The sequence below is a fragment of the Microchirus variegatus genome, assembly GCF_963457635.1.
Source record: "Microchirus variegatus genome assembly, chromosome: 20".
NCBI classification, from domain to species: Eukaryota; Metazoa; Chordata; class Actinopteri; order Pleuronectiformes; family Soleidae; genus Microchirus; species Microchirus variegatus.
In genome coordinates this window covers 18,723,848-18,751,776 of record NC_139821.1, presented here as the reverse complement: position 1 = coordinate 18,751,776, position 27,929 = coordinate 18,723,848, and the positions used below count along the sequence as shown (strand labels likewise).

The 27,929-nt window shown below is 39.0% G+C and overlaps 4 protein-coding genes across 4 annotated transcripts; 3 read left to right on the top strand and 1 right to left on the bottom strand.

The window, feature by feature from the left end:
- The first annotated feature begins 186 nt into the window (after positions 1 to 186).
- Positions 187 to 3,702, top strand: LOC310941427 (beta-2-microglobulin-like). Its single transcript, XM_083906600.1, has 3 exons — positions 187 to 306; positions 1,940 to 2,212; positions 2,778 to 3,702. Exons 1-3 carry the CDS (start codon positions 243 to 245, stop codon positions 2,789 to 2,791), a joined length of 351 nt encoding a protein of 116 aa, XP_083762726.1. The 5' UTR covers positions 187 to 242; the 3' UTR covers positions 2,792 to 3,702.
- A 904-nt stretch (positions 3,703 to 4,606) lies between these two features.
- LOC310941782 (beta-2-microglobulin-like) lies at positions 4,607 to 8,983 on the top strand. The gene is made up of 4 exons (XM_083907024.1): positions 4,607 to 4,783; positions 5,872 to 6,144; positions 6,419 to 6,457; positions 6,553 to 8,983. Exons 1-3 carry the CDS (start codon positions 4,723 to 4,725, stop codon positions 6,430 to 6,432), a joined length of 348 nt encoding a protein of 115 aa, XP_083763150.1. The 5' UTR covers positions 4,607 to 4,722; the 3' UTR covers positions 6,433 to 6,457; positions 6,553 to 8,983.
- A 2,768-nt stretch (positions 8,984 to 11,751) lies between these two features.
- On the top strand, positions 11,752 to 22,023 carry irak3 (interleukin-1 receptor-associated kinase 3; the record flags this gene model as incomplete). Its single annotated transcript, XM_083907056.1, has 12 exons — positions 11,752 to 11,848; positions 13,184 to 13,372; positions 14,237 to 14,293; positions 14,377 to 14,537; positions 15,402 to 15,466; positions 15,547 to 15,661; positions 17,737 to 17,855; positions 18,324 to 18,522; positions 19,504 to 19,566; positions 19,886 to 20,056; positions 20,795 to 21,152; positions 21,851 to 22,023. The coding sequence occupies 12 exons, from the start codon at positions 11,752 to 11,754 to the stop codon at positions 22,021 to 22,023; spliced, it is 1,767 nt and encodes a 588-aa protein (XP_083763182.1).
- A 978-nt stretch (positions 22,024 to 23,001) lies between these two features.
- cdnf (cerebral dopamine neurotrophic factor) lies at positions 23,002 to 27,804 on the bottom strand. Its single transcript, XM_083906553.1, has 4 exons — positions 27,718 to 27,804; positions 26,347 to 26,474; positions 25,062 to 25,203; positions 23,002 to 24,966 (listed from the first exon to the last, which is right to left on the bottom strand). The coding sequence occupies exons 1-4, from the start codon at positions 27,788 to 27,790 to the stop codon at positions 24,794 to 24,796; spliced, it is 516 nt and encodes a 171-aa protein (XP_083762679.1). The 5' UTR covers positions 27,791 to 27,804; the 3' UTR covers positions 23,002 to 24,793.
- Positions 27,805 to 27,929: the final 125 nt, after the last annotated feature.

Sequence of the window (27,929 nt, the reverse complement as noted above, 5' to 3'; positions counted from 1 at the left end):
GCGAGAGCAGGGAGAGAGGCTCACTCTTGTGTTTCTCTACAGGCTCATGAACCAAACCTGTGTGGCCAAACCCTACCTGGTAACAGCGTGGTGTGAATAAATGATTGGCTGCTGTTGTGTTTGGGGGCGGTCCCTCTCGACACTTTTATATCACTGCTCGTCTCCGGATACTTTCGCTACAGATCACTCTGATAATCGCAGAGATCGCACGCACTTTTTCGAACACATCATTCGGACCAAGCATGAAGTTCCTTCTGTGTTTGGCAGCGCTGGCTGTCGTTTACTGCTCAGTGGAGTCCAAAAACAGTAAGTAGTCGTTTTTCTTTATCCGGTAACTGTTTGGAACCGTTTTACTACAGAGAAACAAGCTAACTGTACAGTCTGACGCCTTTATAGTTGCTACACGACAGGTACATTTAGCTGTGTGTTTTGTATATTGTCAAACTACACAGAAAAATGCAGAACATTTTGATAATAATAATAATAATAATAATAATGATGATAACATAATGTGTACATGAGTGAAACGCTGATCACACTCACAAACAAATATATGTCGTTGTGGAAGTTGGATAAGCGTGAATGTGATAAATTAACAAGATAAAACAGGTTTTTTTTTAATGTTAATTCCCTTCAGCATTTATTAAGTTTCGATTTCCAGTAAAACGCCTCAATTCTCTGCTGTAACAGCGCCCTCTACTGGCTAGACAGACAAGGTGCGTTTTACACAGATGAAAGAAAATGGTTCTTATGACTAAAGTTGGTGAGACCTAAATTAACTGTTCATTCAAACTACTGTTATATGAAGATAATAAGCATACTTTAAGGTTTTTTTTTCAGTGAGTGACGTAAAATGAGTTACGTCCTATTAGAAAACTGCGTGTATTATGTAAATACAAATATAAGATGGCCGTCAACTTGACTTTACTTCCACGTTTTCCTGCTCTTGGACACCGTTGTTCCCCAAAGATATCCCATTGTTTTTGTGTGAAGGAGAGGACGTCATCTTGTCACTGCCGACTTGTTCAAATATAAAATTATAGTCAAGTTCTGTGACAGAAAAAGACAAAGTGAAACAAAGAAAAAAAAGCAACCAGAACAAGTAATGCTATTTAACAAAGGAGCAGACAACGTAAATATGTTACCTCTTCTCTTTCAGGTTATTTATATATTTTTTTTACTTAAAAATTCTATATTGTAAAAAAAAAAAATCTACTCTTAAAATTGCTCTAAAACACAAGAATTGTAAGGTTGTCATAAATCAAGAGGTCCTGGAATGACCTAAAAAGATGATGACTTCCATTTTTCCTCCCACTCATGGTTATCCACGGAAATTCACTCAAATTTCAAATGTTTACAATAAAACAAAACATGTAAAATCCTAAGCACATAAACAAAATAATGGTAATGTTATAATAATGATGATTAGAATTAAACTAAAAAAAATCTATAAATATTATTTTGAAGTTAACAAAGTGTCAAGTGTAAATCAAGTAGCACAAACAGATATAACAAAACAAGATTTATATTGATCCATTAATTAATTGCATTCCATGTCAGTGACATATTGTAAGGGGGATCGTATATCTATGTTCCCCGGGTCCTATGTTCCCCGCTTTGTATGTGACCGGGGAACATAAGACCCTTTCTCTAAAAAAGGGTTCCATGTTCCCCGCTGTTCACCCAAAAGGACCCGGGAACATAGGACCCTACCCCTAACCCCAACCCCAACCCTTACCCTAACCCTAACTCTTTACCCTGGAGCTCCACACCCAGGCTTCCACAAAGTGGGGAACATAGGACCCTTTTTTTTTTTAAAAGGTCCAATGCTCCCCGATCGGGGAACATAGGTACGACCCCATTGTAAGGCATCAGATGTTGGTGATACTGTGTCTGGTTCTCAGCAGTCGAGCGTCATGTCCCTCCTTCTTGTCTTCAGGTCCTCCCAAAGTCCAGGTGTTCAGTGACAAAAAAGGCAAGTACGGGGAAGACAACACACTCGTCTGCCGTGTGAGCGACTTCCACCCCCCTGACATCACCATCGAGCTTCTGAAGGATGGAAGAGAGATCCCCTCTGCACAGCAGAGTGACCTGGCCTTTGGAGATAACTGGCATTTCCATCTGACCAAGCACGTGGGCTTCAAGCCATTGGACGGAGAGAGATACATCTGTCGCATCACTCACAGCTCCAAAGTGACTGATTATGCCTGGGGTGAGTGTGTGGAACATGTTAATGATGCTCTGTATACAGCTGTCATCCAAGTCGTGGGTAGATAAGTAAATATTTCACAAAATGACACAATCCGCACTTTCTCACACCATAAAATTGATTTTAAAAAATATGCAAATACATTACAAAATACAGCGATATTTAGTATCAACATTCTGTTCCAAATCTGACACAATACAAAAACCCTAAATATCCCAGAGATTTCACAAATGATTCTATAACACACACTGCAAATAAAATGCAGCAAAAATGTTGTAAGGCTTTATATTTGTTATTTATGGGAGCAGATGTTTTGTTATGGCCAAGTTGTCAATGAATTAGGACAAATGAATTAAGGGCGTAGTTGTTTAAAATATATAAAAGGACTGTATTGGACAGATATCAGTATTTGTGGATAATCAAGGTTGCGATATCAATATCGACATAAGACAATGTATAAAGAATATGTCCTGTAAACAAACAGAGCATAGCTGTATGTAACAAACAAACCAGGTTAAGTAGATATTATGAGAAGGATATGACTCTCTTTGTTCTCCCTTTATTTCAGAGCCAAACATGTAAGGAGGAGCAAAGTTCCAGCCTGGCAAATTCAATTCTTCATCCATCGGGTTTCAGTGAAGCTGCTCCACCACTCTGCCAGATGATTTTTCCAGTCCAATCGCGGAGGTTGGCGCTGTGATGTCAGTTTCTTTTTCCGCTCTTTCTGAAAGGGATGCCAGGGGGTTTGACTCAAATTCACTCTTCACACCTTCAATCAACAGGATTACAAATGATCCAGATTCTTATCACTTCACTTTATCCACAAAATAAAAACGTCAATATCACATTAGGGAGAATATAATTTTTCAATGGCTATGTCATTTATGAGAGAATGAAGAAACGTCAGTTCTTTGTCATTCATCACTGTTTTACGTGTTTTCCAGCTTTTTGATTGTTTAAATTTGTTGTATATTTGGTAAAAATAATAAAATGTGGTTGTTTGTTTAGCCTCTTGACTGTTTGACACTATTTTACTGACGTAAATTGGGTTAATAATGAGTTATTTTCTCGACCAGATAATGTGTGTTCTCTCACGTTTAAATAAATAACTCTTGTGAAAATGTGTCTTTGCTCTATCATTATAAAAATATTTATCTATTTAGTAGAAAATAGCAACACTTAAAGTTATATGTAGACATGTCAATAATTGGCCCAGTTTTAATTATTCAGGGCTCCAACGGAGATGAACGTTTGACCTGAGACCAGTTTTGAGTTGTTTTTTAATTTACTATTAATGATTGACGTGAAAGCTAATTATTTCTGTATAATCTGCTCTTTTCACTCTTATTTTAAATTAAATGTTTTTACTTCACATTTTGAACGACAGGAAGTGAGGACAAGAGATGTAAGAAAAACACAGGTGGACAGTTTAATTTTTAAAAGTATCTCAATATGTATACATTTCATTGAAAATAATAAAAGGTTACAAAGGTTTTATGTCTTTAATCACTTTTTTTGTTCTGAAACTGAAGAAATGTACTGTTTAATTTAAAAAAAGTGTTCATTTTGATTTGTGAATATAAAACTTACATGCAATGATTAGCATCTTAATCAAGTCAAACTGAGCGTTAAGATTATTAGCATATTCAGTGAAACCAAACAATACAGAGATAATTTACTCTGTAATCTTAAAGTGTGGGAGGAGGACTAAAATAATGCAAGTATAGTCTCTGTGTCTGACTCCTAAAATATATTTGTTTGTGATACAAAATGTATGAGGTAATAACCAAACGTTTTCCCAGTATATAAGGACCAACAATGTCTTGTTGGAAAAGATGGCGGATATATTCTTGTTTACCTTGTTTACTTCACAAGCAGAACTTCTCAATAAGTGTTTCAGGTGATATATTTGAACATGTTAACGCAAGCACAGCATCATTTAAAAGTAAGTTCACACATAGCAATAATTATGACAGAATATGAGGGCCACACATGAAGAAAATACATATTTTTGCCATGACGAGATTAACGTCGACGTGTTTTTTTTCTCCTTGTGTGACTCTAATACTCGTAATATACGTAAATACGTAAATATACGTAAATAATGGTGGAGCGAATGACAAGTGTTTTAAAAGGGAAGAACGGCAACATTTTCCGTTTTCGTAATAAAATGATGATAAAACGATGATTGCGTGTATCTAATGTTTAATAAAAGCTCTGACAGTCCAATGTGAGTCCAATGACTAACTTACTGCGCCACAACATGTCGGAAAGTATTCTGCCTAGTAACTGATGACGTGATTTTTGTTCCTGATTGTTGATTGGCTAATCTAAGACAGCTGCCTATCCGATTTGTGGGCTGTAGCTCCGCCTTTTGTTATTCGAGACGATCACCCAGCGCCAGGTTTACTTTCGATTTGAGATTGGACATTTTGACCACTTACATCGTGTATAATACCTGACATAAAAATATACTGTACGTTTTTCTGTACGGTCCGACAAAAAGTGAAGTCATGAGGGGATTTATCTGCGTTATTCTTCTGGGTCTGACCTGCGCTTCACAGGAGAAAACCTGTAAGTATACGTGACTGTAGGCCGACTGTACTCTACATGTACGGGGAACTTGTGTGTTAGGTTTCAAAACTTACAGAAAATGTACTGCTGTAGTGTATTACCTCAATGAACCATTCCTATTAATTTACGTAAAAACCTTGAGAAAACTAGTGTCTAACTATAGTAAACTCATTTACGTGAAAGGTTAGACCATATTATGCGAAGTCAAACTGCCGTTCACTGATTGTCAGTGTTGTCACTGGAAGAGGTATGAGCAAGATGTCCGACATGAACAAAAAAATTGTTTTCGTGTCTGAAAATATTTTTCAGAAAAAAAAAACATCCTCTACAGATTATTTAGCGCGATCTATCCTTACACTTGAACAATAACACAGAGCTGTTAATACTGGAGTTACTGATAAATCCTGTGTTTGTCCGACTATTTAATTTAAAGAAATATCTGCTGTATACTGTACTGTGTATGTGTGTATCAGTATGTACAGTATATACAGTACACTTATATATTAGGGGCGGGGGAAAAAATCGATTCACATAGGAATCGCGATTCTAATCATCCATGATTGTTAATCGATTCATAAACTTCAAAAATCTATAAAAAAAAAAAATTAAGTTTCTATTTTGAAAAACCACACAAAACACCAGTTTGTGTTATTTGTGTACAGTTTATTTTGTAACTCCTGGGAGAAAAAGGCAGCTAGCCTAAGCTATTTTTTGTACAGTAAGTAAGTTTCTATTTTGTTTTGAATAAATACATGTTAACTTTTGTCTTAATTTTGCCTTTGTGTGATCACATTATCACATTATCTTATACAAACGGTATTGTTTTGATGCCATAATTTGCCTTAACACACTATGCATCGTATCAATTTTTGAATCGAAAACTGTATGAATCGAAAATCTATTTTGAATCGAATCGTGACCTTAAGAAATCCGAATCAAATCATGAGCCACCCAAAGATTCACATCCCTAATATACATATACAGTAGATGTATATATATATGTACTGTATATATGTACACTATATCTTTGTTAAGACTTGGTCTTTAATTTTCATCAGTTATTGTTTTTGTTTTTGTTTTTTTCCTAGCTCATCCCAAGGTTCAGGTGTATAGCCATAAGAGAGAAGAGTTTGGCAAGCCCAACACCTTGATCTGTCATGTGAGCGATTTCTTCCCACCGCTGATCACCGTCAAGCTGTTAAAGGATGGCAAGCCAATGGGTGGAGGTAAAGAGACAGACCTGGCATTTGAGGAGACCTGGAATTACCACCTGACCAAATATGCGACCTTCACGCCGGAAAAAGGAGCACAATACTCTTGCGATGTGACACACATGGGAACCATGAAAAAGCACATTTGGGGTACGTCTTAGTCTGCTCTGAATTTACTGTTGGCATTGCCATGATAATAGTCAATTGGTAAAGCAGATATGTATGAGGTTTTCAAATGATATGATCAATTACAATCTATCACACATTAATGCACATGAATTTAAGCGGTCTGTAGGCAAATTATCAGTTTTGTTTTTCAATCAAAATAGTTTGCAACGATAGGGATAAATAATCAACTGTATCAGTATCACTGGAACACGTGTCTCACCACTTTCTCAACACTTTATATTTTCTCTCTCCACAGAAGCGGATGTTTAAATTGATCATCTCTGCCTAGTTCCAGGTATGTTCCAAATTCATTGTCAGCTTATTGTTTGTAATCTGCTCAGTAACAATGTGAATGACAACACTTTTCCTCCCTATGCTTGATAATCACAGTTGTGCTCAGTCTGGAGAAGACCCATTTTGGCTTTGATGAGAAGCCAACTATTTGTTTTGTGGACAAAATAAGACATGGCAGAACATCATCAGGTTTTGGAGGCATCAATGTATATATTCTAATATTTTGTGGATTCAGCAACTGGGTAATCAAGAAAACAATATGCAGATGAATGCATTATTACAATGAATGTTAGTTGCAGTCCTAGCTCCCAGCAACAGGTGTCTCTGTGTTTTTCCTCTGTTTTTAAAGGGATAGTTCATGTTTTTTGAAGCGTTGTTGTATGAGGTATGGACACCATGGTCTGCCATCATTTATGAATCTTTCTACTGTCTACAGTGCTAGATGTCCAGGTAATTCACAACACAGCTGGACTGGGACCAAAAAATGGCCATGTTGGCCCACCACGATTATTTATATGATATGCAACAAAAAAAAATTATACGCTCTTTCATTACTCACAATGACTTAAATCTTGGGAGAGATTGCCACGGTGCCACAATTCCCATCTTGAAGTAAAAGTGGTTGTCAAACACTGCTCGAGAAGTCTCTCCATTAGAATTGATTAATCTGTTGATTATTTTCTCGATTAATTGAGTATTCTTTTGTCCATAAAATGTAGTTAAAATGTTGAAAAATGTCGATCAAACACTTGGAAATTATGATATTCTCAAATGTCTTTTCAGTTTTAATGATTTTTCTTTGTCAAATATAGCAAAGAAACCAGGAAATATTCACATTTAAGAAGCTGAATAAATCAGAAAGCTGGAATTAATTGTGACAAAAAACTAAAAACTCTAAAACCAATTAATCGATTATCAAATAATTAATTTAGTCATCGATTAACAATCATCACACAGATTAAGGTGTGAGAGCTTTCAGAGCTTTCATTGGACTAGCCCAATGTCCTTCAAGAAATTCAACCAATGGGCCGCTTTCTTGTCTCGAATACTGTCGGTCGATAAAAATGATTTATAATGCACATTTTAAAAATTGAATTATGACATCAAAATGTGCGTTGGCCCACCAGGCAATGGCCTGTAAATCACCACATGACAACACTCCTTCAATCACATCATTGAATTTCTGATGATCATTCGGACCAGAAAATGAGGTGCACACATGGGAAAAGTAAGAGAAAATAACTTATTCTGACATAATGTCAAAAGTAGACCAACTCAGAAATGAATTTGCAATTTGTCTTAGCATAATAAAGTCAACCGCTACATCGAAAAAGTAATCCAACTACTCTAATGTAGTTGATGTGTCCATTTCCTTTGCTGAGACCCTGCTCTGACAGCCATGTTCTTCTTCTTCATGTCTGTGCTAACCTCATACAACTGCGCTTCAAAAGAAAACCCAGAACTATCACTTTAACTGTTGCTTTATATAAATATCTGCTGTTTCACACAGACAGGAAAACTTTCATTTTGAACAAAAAAATTGCATATATAAACATGAAGAATTTAAGTATTTTTTATTCTATCTTTAACTTTGCACTCTTCCAGGGCAATATGATTTATTATGAAGCACTTGCTGATGTTATTAAGTCATATGTCATATATGTACATGTACGACATGTAAACATTCACTGCAAGTGCCTTTCATTCCAAATATATGTGTGATTATTAAGAGATTTAAAAAATTTTTTTAATTAAAAGTGAATGTCCCAGTCTGTCCCTCCCTCTTTGCATCATCGATCTCATCTTCAGTGATCAGGGTTCCCACAGGTCCTTGAAATCCTTGAAAGTTTGTGAATATATAAAAAAAAACTATGAAAGTTTTTGAAAATCGCCCTAAACAGACAGAGCTTGAATTTTGTGCGAGTAACTTTAAGCAAGAGAGAGCAAATTATGTGATGCAAATTCCAAGATCTCTGGCTCACAAAAGAAAATGACAAAGACTGGCCTGCCCAACATCCCAATGACAGTCACATGGCCAGATGCAGAACATGCTGCAAATCAAAAAAGGAGCGCTCCCATCTTATGATGTGTCGTCACAGCACTTGAATTTGGTCTTGAAAAGTCCTTGAATTTGATGTCAACCTCAGTGTGGAAACCCTGGATATTTGTGATCAGCAGATTGTCAACATGCCAAAATGCAAAGAGTTGCTGCCATGTGATTGGCTGATGAGATAGATGCATAACCGCAAGTAAAAAGCAAGTGAACAGATCTCAGGGCTTTAAGGGTTAATTAAGTGCCTTGAGAGGGTACATGGATGTTTTCATTTGATATATTATTCTGCTATTACAAAACACACCATTGTTTGTTCACATGAAGTATAACACCGTCTCTCTTACTTAAAGAGTTTGAGTATGCATGGCTATATTTGTGTGTAAATGCATTTACTGCAGATGTAAGGTGTGTGAAAAGTGTGAACATTGATAAATGTATGATATTGCTATTCATTACAATAAAAATAACTACTGATTTTCATTTGTGTCATTTAGCTTTTTTTTCTGTTGTGTTTTCTCAGGCTTTGTTTTCCCTTCATGTCCCTTCCAGGGTTCTGTGATCTGAGAGATATACTGTATATGTTATTTTCGCTAAAGTTACTTTACGAACAGTTCCAGTCTAGATTCCACCCACGTCACAGCACAGAAAAAGCCCTCCTTAAAATGACTAATGCCCTACTGTTGGCAGCTGACTCCGGACTATTATCCATCCTCATCCTCCTCGATCTGAGTGCAGCCTTCGACACAATCTCTCATACCACCCTCCTCGACAGACTAGCATCTATTGGCTTCTCTGAAACACCCCTTGAGTGGTTTAAATCTTATCTCTCGGGCCGCACCCAGTTTATCCAGTTGAAAAGCTTCACATCCCAACCATCTCCCCTCTCCTCTGGTGTTCCGCAATGCTCTGTACTTGGCCCCATCCTGTTCATCATCTCTCTCCTCCCCCTTGGTCAGATCTTCCACAAATTCAATATCCACTTCCACTGTTATGCGGACGACACCCAGCTCTACCTTTCTTCCAAACCCACCTCCACCTTCCTTCCCGCCCTTCTCCCTCTGTTGGAATCAAAACCTGGTTCTCTTCCAATTCCCTGAAACTCAACAGTAACAAAACCGAGGTTCTCCTCATAGGTTCCAAATCCGCTCTTTCCAACACTCCAAGTTTCACCAACCCCATCGATGACTCCTCTGATTGTCCCTCCCTACAGGTTAAGAGTCTGGGTGTTGTCCTTGACGGCACTCTCTCATCCCAAACCCACATCAATAACACCACTCGGTCAGTCTATTACCATCTACGCAACATCAACCGTCTCTGCCCATCCCTTACTCCCGACTACACTGCTATCCTGGTCCACTCCCTGGTCACATCCCACCTTGACTATTGTAACTCCCTTCTTATTGGTCTTCCCCACAAGTCCATCTATAAACTCCAATTGGTTCAGAACTCTGCCGTCCGCATCATCACCAGGATCCCATCTATCAATCACATCACACCTGTTCTGCAACAGCTTCACTGGCTTAAATTCCGCATCAATTTTAAAATTCTGCTTCTCACCTTCAAGGCCATCCATAACCTCTCTCCCCCATACCTCTCTGACCTCCTTCACATCAACACCCCTTCCCGGACACTCAGATTTGGCTCTTCTATCCACCATGGGGCCCCCCGCCTCTCAGCATCAGGAATATTGTCTCATTCCCCATCTTCAAATCCCATCTGAAAACCCCACATTTTTAAACCGGCCTACTCCCACTAACTCTGCTCGTTGCGGTTATTTTTTTTGTTTGTATTATTTTGTTGTTGTACGGCGACCTTGAGTGTCATGAAAGGCGCCTCCAAATATAATGCATTATTATTATCCATCCATCCATTATCTACCGCTTTATCCTCCACCAGAGGGTCGCGGGGGGTGCTGTGCATATCTCAGCAGACATTGGGCGATAGGCGGGGTACACCCTGGACAGTATTATTATTATTATTAATAATAATAATAATAATAATAATAACAATAAACCAGGTTAACTTAGATATAGATAGATATAGGACAATAACTCAATGTGAAAAAAGACTATGGAAACATTGATGCATTATCAGCAAAATAAAAATAGTGTTGCATATAATGTGATAAGTGTATTGTTAAAACGATATATGTTTCGCATTAGAACGTCATTTTGTAAGAACGTATGCTGTAAGAACAACACGTTTGTTGTTGAAACAATGAAGGCATATTGTAAGAACTGTATGTTGTAAGAACAGAGTTTAGCTTTGGTCTGCACCATGTTGATGTATGTCGGCACTTGTGATATCAGGAAGCAGTGATACGGTGCGTAAATCCATTTACCCCTCCCACGTAGCTTTACTGAGATTTATTTCTGTGGTAACATTTCATTACTCTACCCTGCTATCAAAAACTAATTCCTGGAAGATATCTGGATAAGTTACCACAATCATATGAAATGTCTCATCCCATTGTGCTTCAGACCAGTGGCTTCACTTCCGCTTTGTGTTAAGTGAGCTGCTTTTGCCATTGTTTTTGTGAAACTCTGTGTTTCCTGTTTTGCTGTTGTGTTTACAGTACAGTTAAACCGTTACAGAGATAACCTGTTTTTCTGTACAACACTTCCCTCTGCTAATATGTGAAACATTTGAAAATGGTTTTATGTATGTACAGTATGTCTTTGTATGTGTGTATGTATTGTAAGTATGTATACACTGTAAGTATGTTTGTACATGTGTGTGTATGTAGGTATGTATGTACTGTAAGTATGTTAGCATGTATGTACTGTATTTATGTTAGAATATATGTACTATAAGTATGTTAGCATGTATGTACTGTATTTATGTTAGCATGAATGTACTGTATGTTAGCATGAATGTACTGTATTTATGTTAGCATGAATGTACTGTATGTTAGCATGAATGTACTGTATTTATGTTAGCATGTATGTACTGTATGTGTGTTTTTGTATGTATGTATGTGTGTTTGATAGATAGATAGATAGATAGATAGATAGATAGATAGATAGATAGATAGATAGATAGATAGATAGATAGATAGATAGATGTGTGTTATTGTGTCTGGCACCTCTGACTCAGATTCAGAGTCGTGACGTCGGCGAATTAATGATAAAACGGGATTTCCGCGTTTGAGTAAGAGCAGGAGTAAGTGATGTGAATCACCCACACTCACACTCACAGTCAGTCAGTGTAGTAAGAGCCGGCGAAGGCCGAATCACAACCGGATGGACGCTTTCCTCTACGATGTTCCTCCTCTGGTGCTGGAGCGGTTCTGTCGAGTCATGGACTGCGGGGGAGACACGCTCGGCTGGCGGGCTCTAGGTGAACACTGAGCGCTGTTGTTTGTCATGATATGTGACGGTAAATGAGTGAGTGAGTGAATGGGTGCATGGTGGTCAACAGTGAGGGAGGCTCTACATTACTGACGGAAACTTTGGAGTCAGTAGGTCTGATTGTTTTCAACAGACAAACGTTAAATAATGTAGATGCTACCATTTCGCCAATTAGTAATGTAGTTTGCAAACAACCTTTGGTTATTTACTTCCACTATTGTATTGTATTGTATTTGCTGCTGTATATCTTGGCCAGGACTCCCTTGAAAAATGTTAAATAAAGGAAAACAAAAAATAATAATTCATTTAAAAGCCCTTTTTTAAAGGTGCTGTACACGTATACATACATACATATAATAATAATAATAATAGTAAATGTCCCTATACCATGAGTGATATTGCCTTAAATGTCACTTATATGATGATATATTGTTCTCACATATACACTGTATATACATATTGTCGTTTTAGTCAGACTTCCCTCTTCTTAAGAACAACAGCTGATGAGATGATGATGTAGAAAGAAACTCCTCTCATATGAACAAGAAAAGCACTCGGAGAGCGCAGAACATTTTCAGCTCGGTGCCTTCAAAATACACCCTGTGCCTGGGTCAGACAGCGAGTGTTGTAACCTATGATAGCGTCTACGGATCACGCTCAAAATGTAATTTTTAATTTTATAATAATCATTTGTTCCTGGTCCCATTGCGGACATTTCCTGAAAATTTCATCCAAATCCGTCTGTGACTTTTCGTTATGTTGCTAACAGACAAACAAACAAACTCCAGCGAAAACATACACCTCCCTGGCAGAGGTCAATAAAGGGAATTTTATTTGTCACAAGTCAAGCATCAGATGGAGTACTGTAGATACTCGAGAAAGTGTGAACAACTCCGCCTGCAAAGAGCATGAACATAGTTTTTAGTGATTCTCTGTCTTCCTTATCTTAAACTACGGTCGCCCCTGTCTCCTACTTTTATGAGGGTAGCTTTCCTGTAAAACAAGGTGTGTCAGCCCAATCTATACACGACCGTCTTACAAACGAACCTCTCACAAACTTACATATAGGTTTTGACATTGGTGTTATTTGGTCCAAACAGGAAGCATCTGTACTTCATTGACAATGAGCGTTGTTCAGGACTGGCAGACAGACTTCTGTTGTAACCAGATTGTAGGTGATTTCTGTGTCACCCTCTGTGTCTGTGTGGATGTTTGGGCTTCTTCCCACAGTGCAAAGACACACATATTAAGAATTACAAAAACGACCATTACACTTTGCCTTATATATAACTGTATATTATGTGTTGTCGTCCCTTGCCTCCAGCTGTCCGCATTGTCCCCAGCTACTCAGAAGTTCGCATGTTGGATCGTCTGGAGGCGGCGGGTCGCAGTCCCACCAGAGAGCTGCTGTGGTCCTGGGCGCAGCAGAACACCAGGGTACAGGACCTGCTCATGGTGCTGCAGGACATGGGTCACCACAGGGCTCTGCAGCTCTTCCAGGGTCCAGCTCAAGGTCAGTTACAGCAAACGCATTGGATTATATACTTGAATTCCATGTCTGATATGATTGAAGAGAAGGCAAATGACAACATTACATTACTGTGTTTTTTTTTGTTGTTTTTTTTTAAACAACGATGACAGGATTAATACCACTATGACAGATATACTCTATAGCTGTCAATCTATAATAGTTGTAATATCCCTTAAATGTCTATATATCAAATCTAGGCCAGTATATTGTTTATTGGTCAATATATGTATTGGACTATATTCGATTCTACATAACGATCAATATATCTGATATCAGTTGCTATATCCCCCATCTCCTATATGGGTAAATATACTGTTATATGGACACATATATACCATATTTTATATTGTGTATACATTTGCATATTGTGGTTTATATATTTTATTTCACTCAAGATTTGAGTTAATATTGGTTAATAACTTCCATATCAGTCATTGTAAGTAATATGGGCTGCATACATATATATGGATATATATTGTATATCAGTACTGTGGGGTGTATTGTATTTCAGTCAATAAATTGTATGTAAAGCACCACCACAATTTAAATAAAATATGATGGAAATATTAGAAACATATCAGAAATAAACATGCCCAGCAATATTAAGGACCCACATTTTCTGTTATTTAACTTTAACACCTAATGATAGAAACTGCTCTAATGACTCTTCAGAGGAAGTACAACCTACCTAGCATTCATGTATGTGGGTTTTTGTGTTCCATATGCATTAAATATTGTTACTGCATGACAGATGACAGGAAATGTAAAGCCCCCTTTTTTTGGTTCCTCTTTGCGGTGCATGTGTGATGCCAGCGAACACAACTTTGACTTAACTCTCTGTTCCAGAGTCACCTTTGCCGCAGAGCCATCAACGTGTTGAGGACGATTTCATATCTTCCTCTGGTAATGTGTTATTCTCAGTGGAATTTCCCTTGCCGTCCCGCTATAACTCGTGAGTTGTGTTTTGACGTGTCTCTGTATTACAGCGCCCCCCTCTGAAACGCAGCCTCCTGTCATCACTTTTCAAGACATCATAGAAGGAACCTGTCATTTTCATCATGACATGAGAATCGCAGAGGGCCACTTTGCCAGCATCTACAGAGCGTGTGTCAGAAATAAAACATTCGCAGTCAAGGTTTTTAAACAGGTGACTGGAAAGCTGCTTTCAGATAAACACAACGCAGTCTGAGAATTAATCTGTCGTTTATTTTCTCGATTAACCGATGAATCATTTGGTTCATAAAATGTCATAAAATGTTAAAAAACGTTGATCAGTGTTTGTCAAAGCTGGAAATTATGATGTTCTCGAATGTCTTTGTTTTGTTCACAAACCAAAATGATTCAGTTTTAATGATTTCTTTGTTATGTGGAGCAAAGAAACCAAGAAAATATTCACATTTAAGAATCTAAAACAATCAGAAATCTTGTTTTTACAATGAAAAAAGCTTCAAACCGATTATCGATTATCAAAGTTGTTGCCGATTAATTTAGTAATCGATTAATAATCGATTAATCGTTTTAGCCCTAATTGACATTGAAGAGGAACATCTTTGGTAATTGGAATGCGTTATCGTTGCACACATACCAATCAGCGATAGTGTATTTGATCTCAGCATTGAACACATCCTTCTTACACACCAGTAGTAAACATACATACGCCGGGTGCAGGAGCAGTGGACAGCAATAGGGGACTGGGTGCCTTAAACCCAGCCCTTGACCTGTCCTCAGATTTGAAGCCGTGACCCTCTTGTTGCATGCAGTTACCATTTCAACACCCATGTGGTTTGATGACAGTATCATCAGTATCACACATTGTCGTTATCTTCACTTCTGGAAGTGGATTGACTGATCAGATCACAATCTGCTCTCTGTGCGTCTTTGGTATGTTCTGGTATCAACCTCTGTGGTGAACCTCTGTGGTCTTGTGTTCCATTTTATTTTTATCCATAAATTGAAGTGTGTTTCAGGATGTGCACTTATAGAAACACATTTCTTATCCGTCATTGTCCAGATCAACAGTGTGTCCTGGAAGAAGCAGTGGGAAATCTTCAAAAAGGAAATGGAAATTCACCGCATGTATGTGCCAACACTCAGTCAAAGAAATCTCTTGTCTTTGTTTCGTGTGATAGATATTAAGTGTGCTCATATGTTTACAGGTGTCAGCATCCAAACATCTTAGACCTGGTGGGCTGTTTTTCTGATGAGGGCCACTACTGTCTGGTTTACCCATACCTCCACAATGGATCCCTGCACCACAGACTACACCAACAGGTACATATGTCATTAGCTGCTTTTCCATGTGTGGAAAGTGCAAAGTGGATCAGTTTGGTAGCCCCATACTGTTGCATTTGTTGGCACCCTGATGGTATGATAAGGTCATACCATACGGCAGACTTTACATTTTGTTTCCAGCGCTCTTTCTTTTCAATGCCCGCAGTCTGTTCTCATACAAATCCTGATGTCTTGTTGAGACAAGCAGTCACAAACTGAACTGTTGGATGTCCTTCATTGTTGTGTTGTTGTGTCTCATTAGTTGTCGTTGTCATTGTCGTTGCCCATACCCCGTCTGTTACCAAAGTTACTGTTGGAAGATAAAAGCCTAACCCAGGGCTTTACCATTCCAGACCATATTGTACTGTACCAAACCCAACTGCACCATGAGGGAAACAGCTGTTTCTACTTAGGTGGTTATGTGACTGATTAAATCTACTGAACTGATTATCATGAAAGTTGGTGTATGGTCCAAGGAAGAGCCTGTTAACTTTTGCCTTGGCAATTTAAGCATTGTCGCGGCAGTGCGTGCATGCATATTAAACGCATTGTTGGGACGTGTAAGATCAATCATATAAACAGACAAAAAAAACCACACAAATTAAATACATTTTTGCTCTCAATGCAAAGAATTTTGTTAATTTTTCAGGTAATAATGCACAGATTATTAAGAAACAAATCAGACATATGCACAGTGCTAATATATATATATATAAACAGGATCCATAAAGTGTAGTTGTCGGAACACACTTGTAGTGAATTCTAACACGTTCTTTGAGAAGAGGATCTGAAACGAACAAAAACACAATAGTTGCTGGGTAATATTGTACCCAGGAAACAGGATGTGAAACAGGAAGTACTGCACCTCGTGTTGCATGACTTGAATAATAATAATACAAATGTATTACAACTATCCACCATCAATAACACTACCTGTGTCCTGGAATACATCTGGCATATGTGTAAACAGATACTGAGCCTATGCCAGAGATCAGCCATCTATGGAGAGTTCTGTTTGTGCTTGCTCAGAGGAATGGTATGATCCAAACTTTCATACTCTTACTTTTCATATCTCTTCTCTTATGATAGTCTTGGTGAAATACCACTTAATATCATGTAAAAAGCATAGTACGGTGTTTTTTTAAGTGGGGTTGTATGGGATACTAATACATAATCAGATTAGGGCAGTGGTTTTCAAACTTTTTATACCAACTTCACCTGACATAACATTGGGCTCAAAGTAATGCAAAATTTGCTCTCCCATTATCCTCCGACCCAAAAAAGCAGAACTCTGACAGCCAGGTTTACAAAAAGGCGCCAGGGAAAAAGTATGGGCTGGGTCTGGACACCGGCAAAAAAGAGTACAACAAAAAGCGAGGCACCTGCCTGATAAAACTAAACCCAAAGTAGCAACACAAAAAAGTCGAGAGGATAAACAGGAATCACAATTACTGCAAGACGAAACAAACACGGGCTCTGGGTGAACTGACAATCTGGCTCTGACAAAGGGAACATCAGCACTGAAGTAGTATCAAAAACATTGTTTTAACAATGTTTAAAAATGGCTTTGTCACGACTCCCCGCTACAGTCCCTTTTACGTCTTTGACCAGGAGTCAGACACAGAGTCAGACTTCTTCTTACGCAACCGGATGTGCCCGGACTAGTGCCCAGAGCAGGAGGATCTGCTGTTCAGGAGACGGGATCCTCACGTAGCGATACTAGTCTTTTTCAGAGCACTTGCAGAGCCTGAGAATACAATAAAACCCAGTGTTCTCAGCAGTAGCTGAAATGTTTGTTTTGAAACTTTAAGGCTTCATAAACGAGGTAATGGCACAGATACACACCAAAAAACAGCGTTAATTGGAACTTCGGGTCTATGGGAACTTTAAGGAGCTTGTATACTTTGTGTGCCTGCTTCGATCTTCTTCTTTGAGAACAATACAATGATGGTTCTCCAGATGACAGTAGGAGCTGATGTGATAGAATCCACTATAGTTCACTTTAGTTGTATCAGTTATTTGAAAGCGGCAGGTTTTTTGAGTTTAACATTAACTGGCATGTTGTCACCTTGCAGAAACAAGAGTGCACTCTGTCGTGGGAAGAGAGACTCGCCATCATCAAGGGAATCGCAAAGGCTTTACATCACCTGCACACGGCCCAGTCCTGTCCAGTGATCTGTGGTAACATATCCAGGTATTTTTTCATCCACACAAAATATGCACAATATTATATAGGTGGTCATATGTAACATCAAAATACTTTCCAGTTTGATAGTCTGGCAACGATACATAATTTAGTCAATATCTTTTACAGTTCCGATAATACGGGAGCATGCTTTTCTAGTAATCTGATTGGATAATACGCAGTCATGCACTGTTTAATCAAGCTCAGGCCTTAATCTGACTAAGACAGGCAATCGGACAACTTGTCAAGCCAAGTCCAACTCCAGTCTGACTAAGCGTATTCATGCAGAAGTAATCAGACTATGCACCGCATTATCCAGGTATGTTAGTCCAGCTTGATTTTACTCGGACTTACATGCCATATGTGTCAGGTCAAGGGGCATCATGGAGAGTGATTTATCTTCATTATTATGATTAATTGTAATACTTAATTGCATTGACTGCCCTAATTAAGACTTGTCTTTATTTCTTATGTCAGTGCTAACATCTTCTTGGACGATGCCCTGCAGCCCAAACTGTCTGACTTTGGCTTGGCTCGTCTACGTCCTAAGTCAGCCAGTCAGTCCTGCACCATCACTCGCAGCACAGGTGCCCACAGTAACCCGGGGTACCTCCCAGAGGAGTACATCCGACATGACAAGCTGTCCTCCAGCCTGGACGTTTACAGCTTTGGAATGGTGACTACGACACAATTATATAAACCTAATTTTTAAATTAAAAAGTAGGGTCAGGGGTTGATATAACAGTTGGCGCAAGTGAAAGGCTTTAATGGAACGGGAGTGTTTTGATCGTCACAAACATGTGGAGAACTTTTTCCTTGGCCAATAAACAAAGAAACGCTCTGTTTGTGGCCTTAAATGTGAAGAAGCCACCAAATCGTCCATGTGTCTGTTTGCTTTATATAGTTAACTTACATCAGACCATTTGGTACTGGAGATGTGGCTACTCTATAAACTTCCAAGCTATCAGCAGCCACATGTAAAACCACAGCTAATCATATAGTTAGTTATTTTCCCTTCTGTGTGTCAAGAACAGGACCAAAACAAAAACAGCTAAATACTATTCAAGTCTTTTGGCTCAGTTTTTGGTCTCCACCACCTCTACAGTGGAAATATAGCCCATCTGCTGCTCAGAGCAGTGAGTGTGAATCAGAAGAAATGTGAAATATGATCAGCAAAACCAAAACAATGAGTTGGAATATGTATCCAGAAATAAATGATACCTTGGGTCATTCCTCCCTAAAAGGCATCAAGCACTGCATCCAATATTACATCTAATCACAGAATCGGTGTTATCTGAAGAATGAACAATATCAAAAGTACTTATTATATGTATTTATGTTACTATATTAATTATTAATTCTGGCGTTTGAAATCACTGTAGTGACACAGACTTTCCAACGATGCAAGCTAAAAACACAGATGTTTTATAGGGTTTTTGGTACAGGAGAGTGAACCGTGTTAAGTGGTTTTGTTTTCAATGAGGACAAACATTTCTGTGTCATGTTGGTACTCAGGCCTGACTATGTGTCTTTACCTCATTCAACCCAACTGAAAAATTCCAGTACTACCCCTTTAACGCAGAATGACCAAGTATGTGCTGTTTCAGTGACTGTCTTGACATTCAATGTCATTAATCACTGTTTACCTTGCCCTTAGCTTATATTGGAAGCAATAACAGGACGGAAGGTCATCGAGGATGGACCTAGACCAACACTGCTGGTGAGTCATCATACGCACAAACTTGTTTTTGTATCTTAGTGAGGACAATTCACAAGTGCCTAACCCTAACCTAAACCCAATTCTAATCCTAACCCTAAAACGAGGTCTTAACCCTGAAGAAGTCCTTTAAAGTTGTGAGGCCCAAAATGTCCCCTCAAGGTCAAAATGTTTTTTTGGACCTCACAAAGTTATAAGTGCATGTTCACTCTCTCACACATGTTGATACAGATGTTTTTCTGTGTCCATTCGCACCTGGACTCACAATCTGTGAGGCTGTCATGATCATCCCCTCTCATGTCCCCTGCTTTTTGTCTTTCAGAGAGACGTACTGGTCACAGTGGTGGAGGACAGTGGTGGCGGCGTAGACTCCTGTCTGCAGTTTTTGGACAGGACGGCCGGTCAGTGGCCGACGACCACGGCCCTCAGACTTCTGGACCTCGCCATGAACTGCACTGCCAGCCGCCCCCGTCAAAGACCAAGCATGGAGAATGTAAGCAATATGTACGATAGTTCTTCACTTGTGTAACAATGTACAAATACTTCGTTACTGTACTTAAGCATAATTATCTGTACTTTACTTTGTTATTTACTTTTCTAACAACTTTTACTTTTACTCCACTACATTTCCTAAATAAAAGATGTACTTTTACTGCGATACATTTCCCTTAACCATGTTCGTTACTCCTTGGTCCAACACCGGGGCTCTGGTCTCCAGGTTTCTGTTGTACACTTCGGACGCCGTTCTCAGCTCTCAGATGTCAGCTGAGCGGCCAAGCAAAACTTTTACTTTTGATACTTAAGTACAGTCAGGTACTTTAAGACTTTTACTCATGTAATATTTTAAAAGGGGAATTCTACCAGAGTCATTTTCTGGTAAGATACTTGTACTTTTGCAAGTATCGCTTTCAAGTACTTTATACAAGACTGCTTCCCTTAAAAAGTTATACTTCTGGATTTTTTTAAGAGAGGCTCGAAGAGGTACGTATACATACTGAGTGTGTTAACATACATGTACATTTCCATAAAGTATCTCCAGTTTTAGAGAAGGTATCTCAAAATGATGAGATGCCAAATCAAACATGCAGATCATCAGCTGTGGCGACCCCTCGAGAGGGAGAAGCCAAAGGAAAAAAGATTGAGAAAATAATATTTTATAACACATGTATTCAGCTATACATGCTCTTCTCCTTCTGGATCACTCTGGATTTAATATCTCAACTGTCTTCAGGTCCTTCTGGCACTGAGTGAGCTGCTTCCTCCACCCAGATGCCCGCTCGCCGACCGGCCGCACAGTCTGGACGACAGAGCCTCTATAGATGTGCTGCAGAGCCCCTCATCCTCCATACCAGTGGAGCATGATGAGCAGAGTGTCACCCCTGCTTCTCCAGCACAGGAAGGGCCCTGTGAATGCAGCCAGTCGGAGGTCACGTATCTGAGTGACAGTATGGCTGCTCATGATGAGGCTGAAGCTGACCTGTACTGCAGCTTTCCTGTGCAGTGCAGCTGTTCAACTGAGGAAGGTGGACTGCCCTGTGAAGACTGCAGGGCCAACAGACTCCTTTCTGACCCCACCACGAGTCCTCACTGTACGTTTACTTTTTTCCCCAAAAAGTTGTTGTACATGTAATTTTTGTCTGTCAGGTATATTTTGAGGAAATCATCTATGAACCTTCTCTGTGGTCTTCCTCTTTTCCTCCATCTTCAACATCCTTTGTCCAGTATAATCACTATCCGTCCTCTGCACTTGACCAAACCATCAAAACCTTTAGTCTCTTACTTTATCTCCTAACCATATTCGAGGGACCTGAGCTGTCCCTCGAATATTCTCGTTTCTAATCCTGTCCATCCTGGTCACTCCCAACTAAACGCTCAGCATCCTCAGCTCTGCCACTGTCTCCAAGTCAAGTTTACTGCTCTCCGGTTATGGTTATTTTTACTCAGTGTACATCTGTTCATACAGCAGTGTTTCACTAAAAGAACTTAGAATTACCATGTCACTCACTCACCACAGCCCAAACCCAGCCCTTTTTTGCTGGGTTTAAACAGAGTAGCCTGCCCTCTGGTGGTGAGAAAAGAGATGCACTCTTCCTTACAGCCCTTGCATCCTCTGCAATACATTAAAGTATCAAAGTATTATTGTGAGTAAGTAGCATCAGTATTGATAAAATCCTAATAATAATTCCTATATTGTCACCTATTATCATGAATTAAATGTATTCAAATCAACCAGTTCAGCTATTTACATTTATTTACACATGGAATATTATGTTCTTCTGTGTTGCAGCTGACTTCTGTGTGGTGGAAAATGAAGCCAAGTGCAGGCTGAAGAACAAACTGAGTTTTTATAACAAGGGTCTGATTGACACGGCGGAGCTGTTCTCAGAAACACGGATGCAGCAGGAGGCCGAACGACAACAAAGCAGTATGCAGTCACCTATTGGGACAACATCCCAATGACTGGACTGATTGGTAAGGCAGTTAAACAACAAGCACACATATTTGTGTGTACTACTCTCAGTGCATCCCCACAACCACTTAAACTCCCATTCATTTCAATGTTAGCTTTTTTCTTTTTCCAGTGGTTACCTTTGTTGATGTGTCACAAACAGACTTGGCATCCTGACACCTTGCTCATGGTGCTGTGCTACACCTATGGAGCAGATCCATAATTAGAATTGTTGGAATCGAACCTTGAACTGTAATGTCCTTTAAGTGACTTTTAAGTTATTTTAAATAAACCTATGCGATAAATTCAGGCTGTCACCTGGGGACACTGATAACAGATGGAGGATTAAACCATTTTCTAATGTCCATTGGGTATGCCTATCATAATTTTATGATGTTTTAATGTATGATTTAATTTGTAAATTAATATTAACTATTTTAATTCAACATTTTAAGTACTTATCAACATATGCTCATACTGTAGTTTGTTATATTTATTAAATGTAATGCCGTTTTAAAAATTGTTTGAGGGGTTATGCCTGTCCAAATTCAATTTTGTTACATTTTTATTCACTCATATCTTAAGCCTGTAATTTGTTTCTGAAACATTGTGTCTGAGTCACCAGAAAGAAAACAAAGAAAGCAAATCCATTTGTTTTGTCTGAAATAATATGTTGTGTTTGATCGGTATGGTTTATTCACAGTATTGCTTTCATTTTTACACAACTTTTATCAGGACTCGTATCATAGCTCATGGGGTCAGTTCCTGTGTAAGAACAAGATTATACACAGAGTATTAATGTGATTTATTTAATATATACATATAAACAGAAGCTGTTAAATTTGCCCCCACATGTTCTCCTGGATTCAGTTTACTGCAGCGCAATTAATGCAAATGATAAGTTAATATTAAGGTGTTTTATATTAATGGTGATAAACAAACTAATACTATGAATACTATGAATACGTTTCTCACAGTGTTGTGTTACCTGTATACACAGTACGGTTTGTGTTATTGCATTTAACAGTACATGTTGAACGCGATTAAAAAGAAAACCTGCAGAGTTGTTGAGCACAACAGACACTATGAATGAATGGCTCTCTGTTTTGTTTGTGTTCAGATTTATTTATTTATTTTATTTATTTATTTATTTATTTATTTATTTATTTATTTATTTATTTATTTATTTATTTATTTATTTATTCATACAACACAACACACAATCAATTTGCAATAATATCGTAATATTAAAGTTATTTCCCACGTCCTAATAGCCATTAAAAAGAAGAATGCTATAATAAATTCATTCCATTCAGAACACATGAGATGATCGGCTAGCATACAGTACCTGTCTGTCTGCCAGAGAAGGGTAAAATGCTAAAGAGGAGCCTAGTTCAAGTCAAGTTAGCGAGTAAGTCATGGGGAAATGGGGGCAAATGTACAGCCAAAATTCACACTTCTACGCCAGACAAAGACTTTCCGTGTTTTGGGGCTTGAAGCATTGACAGGAGGAGGTTGTGTTTTGTGGAGGCCACTATCGCTAGCTTTTTCTAGACGGACTAATGGTGCATTCCATTTACTCAGAATATCCGAGTTCAGGGGGCGGACTTATAACTCAGAAACTTGGCGCACCCAGTGTTGCCAACTTGTTGCTATATTTAGCGAGTACTCAAACCCCTCTAGCCACTCTTTTTCAAGTTCTTTTCCGTGTACTGAATCATTAGAATCAGCTGATTAAAAAGATTTGTTCACGGAATCATTCAGTACTTCCTGCATGGACCAGAAGACCACTGAACTGAAACTGAACGGGTTGCGATTCGGCTCACAATCACCAGCTTTTGGCAGTATTGCTAAATACACCAGACTCCTCTGTTAAATACTGAGATTTTAGAAATTTAGAAAAGGATTTTCACGTCTTTTTAATTGATCTACATCAGGGGTCACCAACCTTTTTGAGATGAGAGCTACCTGAAGGGTAAAAAATAATATGGAGGGCTACCACATTAACATTTTTTTTTTGTTTACCATTTAAATGATTAATATTATGCATTCAACTGCATACACATTCATTCCAGTGCTTACTCCTAACGATTACCAGTTTTTATAAACAATATCAAAGATATTTTACTGACAGATCATACGGATACATGCAAGTGAGGTGAAGTGAAGTGAGCCCGCGGGCACCGTATTGGCTGCCCGCGGGCACCACGTTGGTGACCCCTGATCTACATTGTTCGGTTAAATTCTTGTGTCAGACGTCGTCACATTCAGTATCGGCTCAGCTCGCTTGGAATCTCACCAGAGCAGATACTAAAAAAAGCACCAGGTACAAGGTACTATTCCACATGGAAAAGCAAAAAAAACAAGTCGAGCCAAGCTGGAACTATACAATGGAAACGCACAAATAGCGTCCCGTTTTCAGTGCATACGTACTCAATCACATTCCAGTTCAGTAGCAGCAATTTGTACCTGGGAACCCTCATATGTATGTTTTTGGGGTCTTTTCTCAATGAATCGTGCATGAGTGGGCGGAGTGGAGCTCAAACCATTGTTGGCCGGGTTGACAGGGTTATAAAGGGAGGTGTGTGTCATTAAACCAACCAAATGAGAAAGAAAATCAAAACACAAATAGACAAAGAAACAAAATGGAGAACGGACAGTTAAGTTGATTCATAATGAGATAAAGGAAAACAAATTCATCAAGTCAAGTCAGTGCATGTCAATACTTAAGACTATACAGGTCTACTGACTTATTTGAGGTGTAGATAGAGCTGTTAGGATTCATAGCTCCATCGTGTGAATGTGCTGGGGCGCTTTCTTCTGGATGAGGCTGACAAACTCGTGTTTCTCCAGGCAACCTCGGCACTCTTCTCCCCAGGACGCCAAGATGTTCCTCAGCTCCAGAACTCTCAGCTTCCCCAGTCCATCGCTGCTCAGGTCTTTGAGCTGAGACTCTGCACACAAACACAATAAATCACGACACAAAAGGCTTCATCTTACACCCAAATAAACAATTCACCTTTTGTCATGCATTTGGAACACGTGTTACCATATCTAAGCTGACAAATCTGTGTGTCTGTGCTGCTGAGGCGCTCACAGATCTTCTCCACGGGGACGTGGGAGGCCAGAGGTCGAGACACTGATGCTGTGACACGTGTCGCTGCATCACTGCTGGCTCCAAGGTAATAACACTAAGACAACCCCAAAACATCATAAACATGTCAGTTATGGTCTAATAGATACTTATTTATCTCACACAGAAAATAAACATGGAATTTTAAAGAAAATAAAAGAATCAATAAAAGCGTACGGTTGAAACCTAAACTATATATATATCAGGTTTTAGATTCTAAAAGTGATTTTATTTTTCCATTAAAAGTTTTCAGACGTAACTGGCAACCCGTGGTTGCTCGGCAGCTGAGACTCTACTGACTGCAATGACTGGTAGACGGCAGTAAGTGGCGCCACATGCCAAAACATAAATATGATTTGCAGTCTGCAAAATATTTTTTTACATAATGCACCTCTAAAGCAACTGGCCATAAAATCCTCCTAATGTCACAGAGACTCAGGAATAATGTTCATATAACAAACTGAACTCAACAACAACAACAGTACAGACAAAATATTTGCATTAAAAAAAATATGTTTATATTTTGAAATCATGTTTTGGCGTCATGTGGCGCCACCTACCGCCGTCTACCAATCATTGCAGTCAGTAGAGTCTCAGCTGCCGAGCAACCATGGGTTGCCAGTAACGTCAGAAAACGAAACCTAAAAGACCTCTGTATTTTGAATTTGAGTGTAGTAACCGTTTTTGGCCACATTCTTACATATGGCACCTTTAAATATCCCGTTGTTGCCGCTGAAATTTAGACACATTTTAAGATGAATTCAAAGTAACCGTGTTGAATATATTGAGGCCCACATGATATTGATCATTTACATAATTTGATTAATATATTTATATTTTGACTGTATATTGCAGACACTTCACCACCTCCCTTTTCTACAGTATATATGGGGCAGGTGAGAGAGAGAAAAAAAGTATTTTGACCACTTTTTCGTGCCTATTTTCACGGCATGTTGGGATATTTTTCATTTCGTAGCCATATGAGGTGAATTTAGAAAATAGTTTGCATTACTTCTGAATTGTTCAAACATACAAAATAATTTGAATTTCAAGCCAAAATATCCATCCATCTTCTACCGCCTTATCCTCCACATGCTGTGCCAATCTCAGCTGACAGGTCGATAGGCTGGGTACACCCTGGACAGTTCACCAGGAATAATAATAAGTTATGACGTTTCAAGGATTCCTTGATTCTCCTCACCAGCCGGGCCTCCTTTCCCTGTGCGGCGGCGCAGGCTCGGTCCAGCTCCTCCTCCACCAGAGCAGGAGTCAGCTCCGTGTTGGCTGAGGTCAGGCTGTCGTACAGTCTGTGGAGAAAACCCACGCACACTGCACACCACAGTCCACACCAGTCCACTGTTAGTGGGACTCATCTCTGGACTGGATTTATCAGTCACATTTTTTTCCTCGTGTGTATTATATGAATCTCTTTACAGTTCGTGCAGGGGTGTTGCAAGAGGATAGATAAAGTAGGAAATTATTGGGGGCCCCTGAGCTGAGAACCCCCTGAAATCATTTAAATCATCACTTTAAATCATCACTCAGATACTTGATAAAGTTGCAGTGTGGATTATTCTCATGTATGCGGTATGGAGTAGCATCAAACAGGGCCAAACTGCATTGTGGGTCAGTCACATTGTCTCACATTGCGTGTGACAGAAACTGAGACCCACTTTAGTGTTGTTATTATTTTGTTTGTCTTTTGTTCATTGTAACCTATTATATTTAGGCATCATATATCAGGCATCAACTTTGGCCATAGGAAAACCCCTATCAATCGACCACTGAAACCAGGGCCGGCGCAAGCCTTTATGGGGAGTGGGGCCCCTTTATGGGGAGTGGGGCCCCATAAAGGCTTGCGCTGGCCCTGGTTTGATACAAATGTAACACTTCCACTTTAGTCATTCATTTGCACTTTTGTATTCAAAGTAAAGCACAGTGTGCGGTGAACTTAAATTAAACAAGTAAACCAGTTTAATGACTTTGATTTTTTTTAAACTTAGAACTGATCTGCAAATGTGCACCAAATAAGCAAATCTTCAACTATAAAATAAAACCAAATAACTTAGGCGCAACACTATTCACATATCTAAATATATCTAAATATATCTAGATTTCTTTACTATAGTAAAATATGTTTTTTTTCTCCACACACTGCTTAATTTGCTAATGCCTTGGGCCGGCTCTGCCTGAAGCGATATATAGGTTGGTGTACTTCTGTAGGTACTTCAATGTATGTGTGTTTAACTTTGAAACAGTGTCAAAGCCATTTTAACCAATTCAGTGGTAAAATAAATGTGTTTTATTTTGTGAAATACCTTCCCTCAAAATGTTTATCAGCCACTATAGATGAATATACTCTCTATATAGGTCTAGATCTCTAGAGATAACCATGTAGTTGCAGAGTCTGTGTAGCACATGTCAGGAAGGGTACGGAGGAGAGGAGTGTGCAGCCACACACACACAAACCAGGGCCACACTGATTGTGATATTTCAAATAAACACAATGGCTTAACATGATCAGAGTCAGAACTTATACAGAACTTATGCTCACACCATGCTGTTGTCTAACCTTCACAGCTGCCAGCAGCAGAAGAAGTGGTCCCTCTAAAAAGCAGAAGAATGACAAGAGACAACACCAACATGGTGGCGTGTGTGGTTAATAATAACTCCTGTGGAGCCCCTGCCAAGAAGATGTGGGTCAACTGCACTGCCTTGTCCTACAGCAAATGTCCTGTGGGGGGCAGTATACTAATGTGTGAAGTCCCCTCTCTGAGGCACAGT

Excerpts from the sequence above, each read along its gene's own strand:
- LOC310941782 (XM_083907024.1), top strand. The coding sequence starts at position 4,723 with ATGAGGGGATTTATCTGCGTTATTCTTCTGGGTCTGACCTGCGCTTCA. Across the intron at positions 4,784-5,871 it reads CGCTTCACAGGAGAAAACCT|CTCATCCCAAGGTTCAGGTG; the intron begins GTAAGTATACGT and ends TTTTTTTCCTAG.
- cdnf (XM_083906553.1), bottom strand. The coding sequence starts at position 27,790 with ATGTTGGTGTTGTCTCTTGTCATTCTTCTGCTTTTTAGAGGGACCACT. Across the intron at positions 25,204-26,346 it reads AGGGAAAGGAGGCCCGGCTG|TGTTATTACCTTGGAGCCAG; the intron begins GTGAGGAGAATC and ends GGGTTGTCTTAG. Across the intron at positions 24,967-25,061 it reads GATTTGTCAGCTTAGATATG|AGTCTCAGCTCAAAGACCTG; the intron begins GTAACACGTGTT and ends GTTTGTGTGCAG.
- LOC310941427 (XM_083906600.1), top strand. The coding sequence starts at position 243 with ATGAAGTTCCTTCTGTGTTTGGCAGCGCTGGCTGTCGTTTACTGCTCA. Across the intron at positions 307-1,939 it reads CTCAGTGGAGTCCAAAAACA|GTCCTCCCAAAGTCCAGGTG; the intron begins GTAAGTAGTCGT and ends TCTTGTCTTCAG.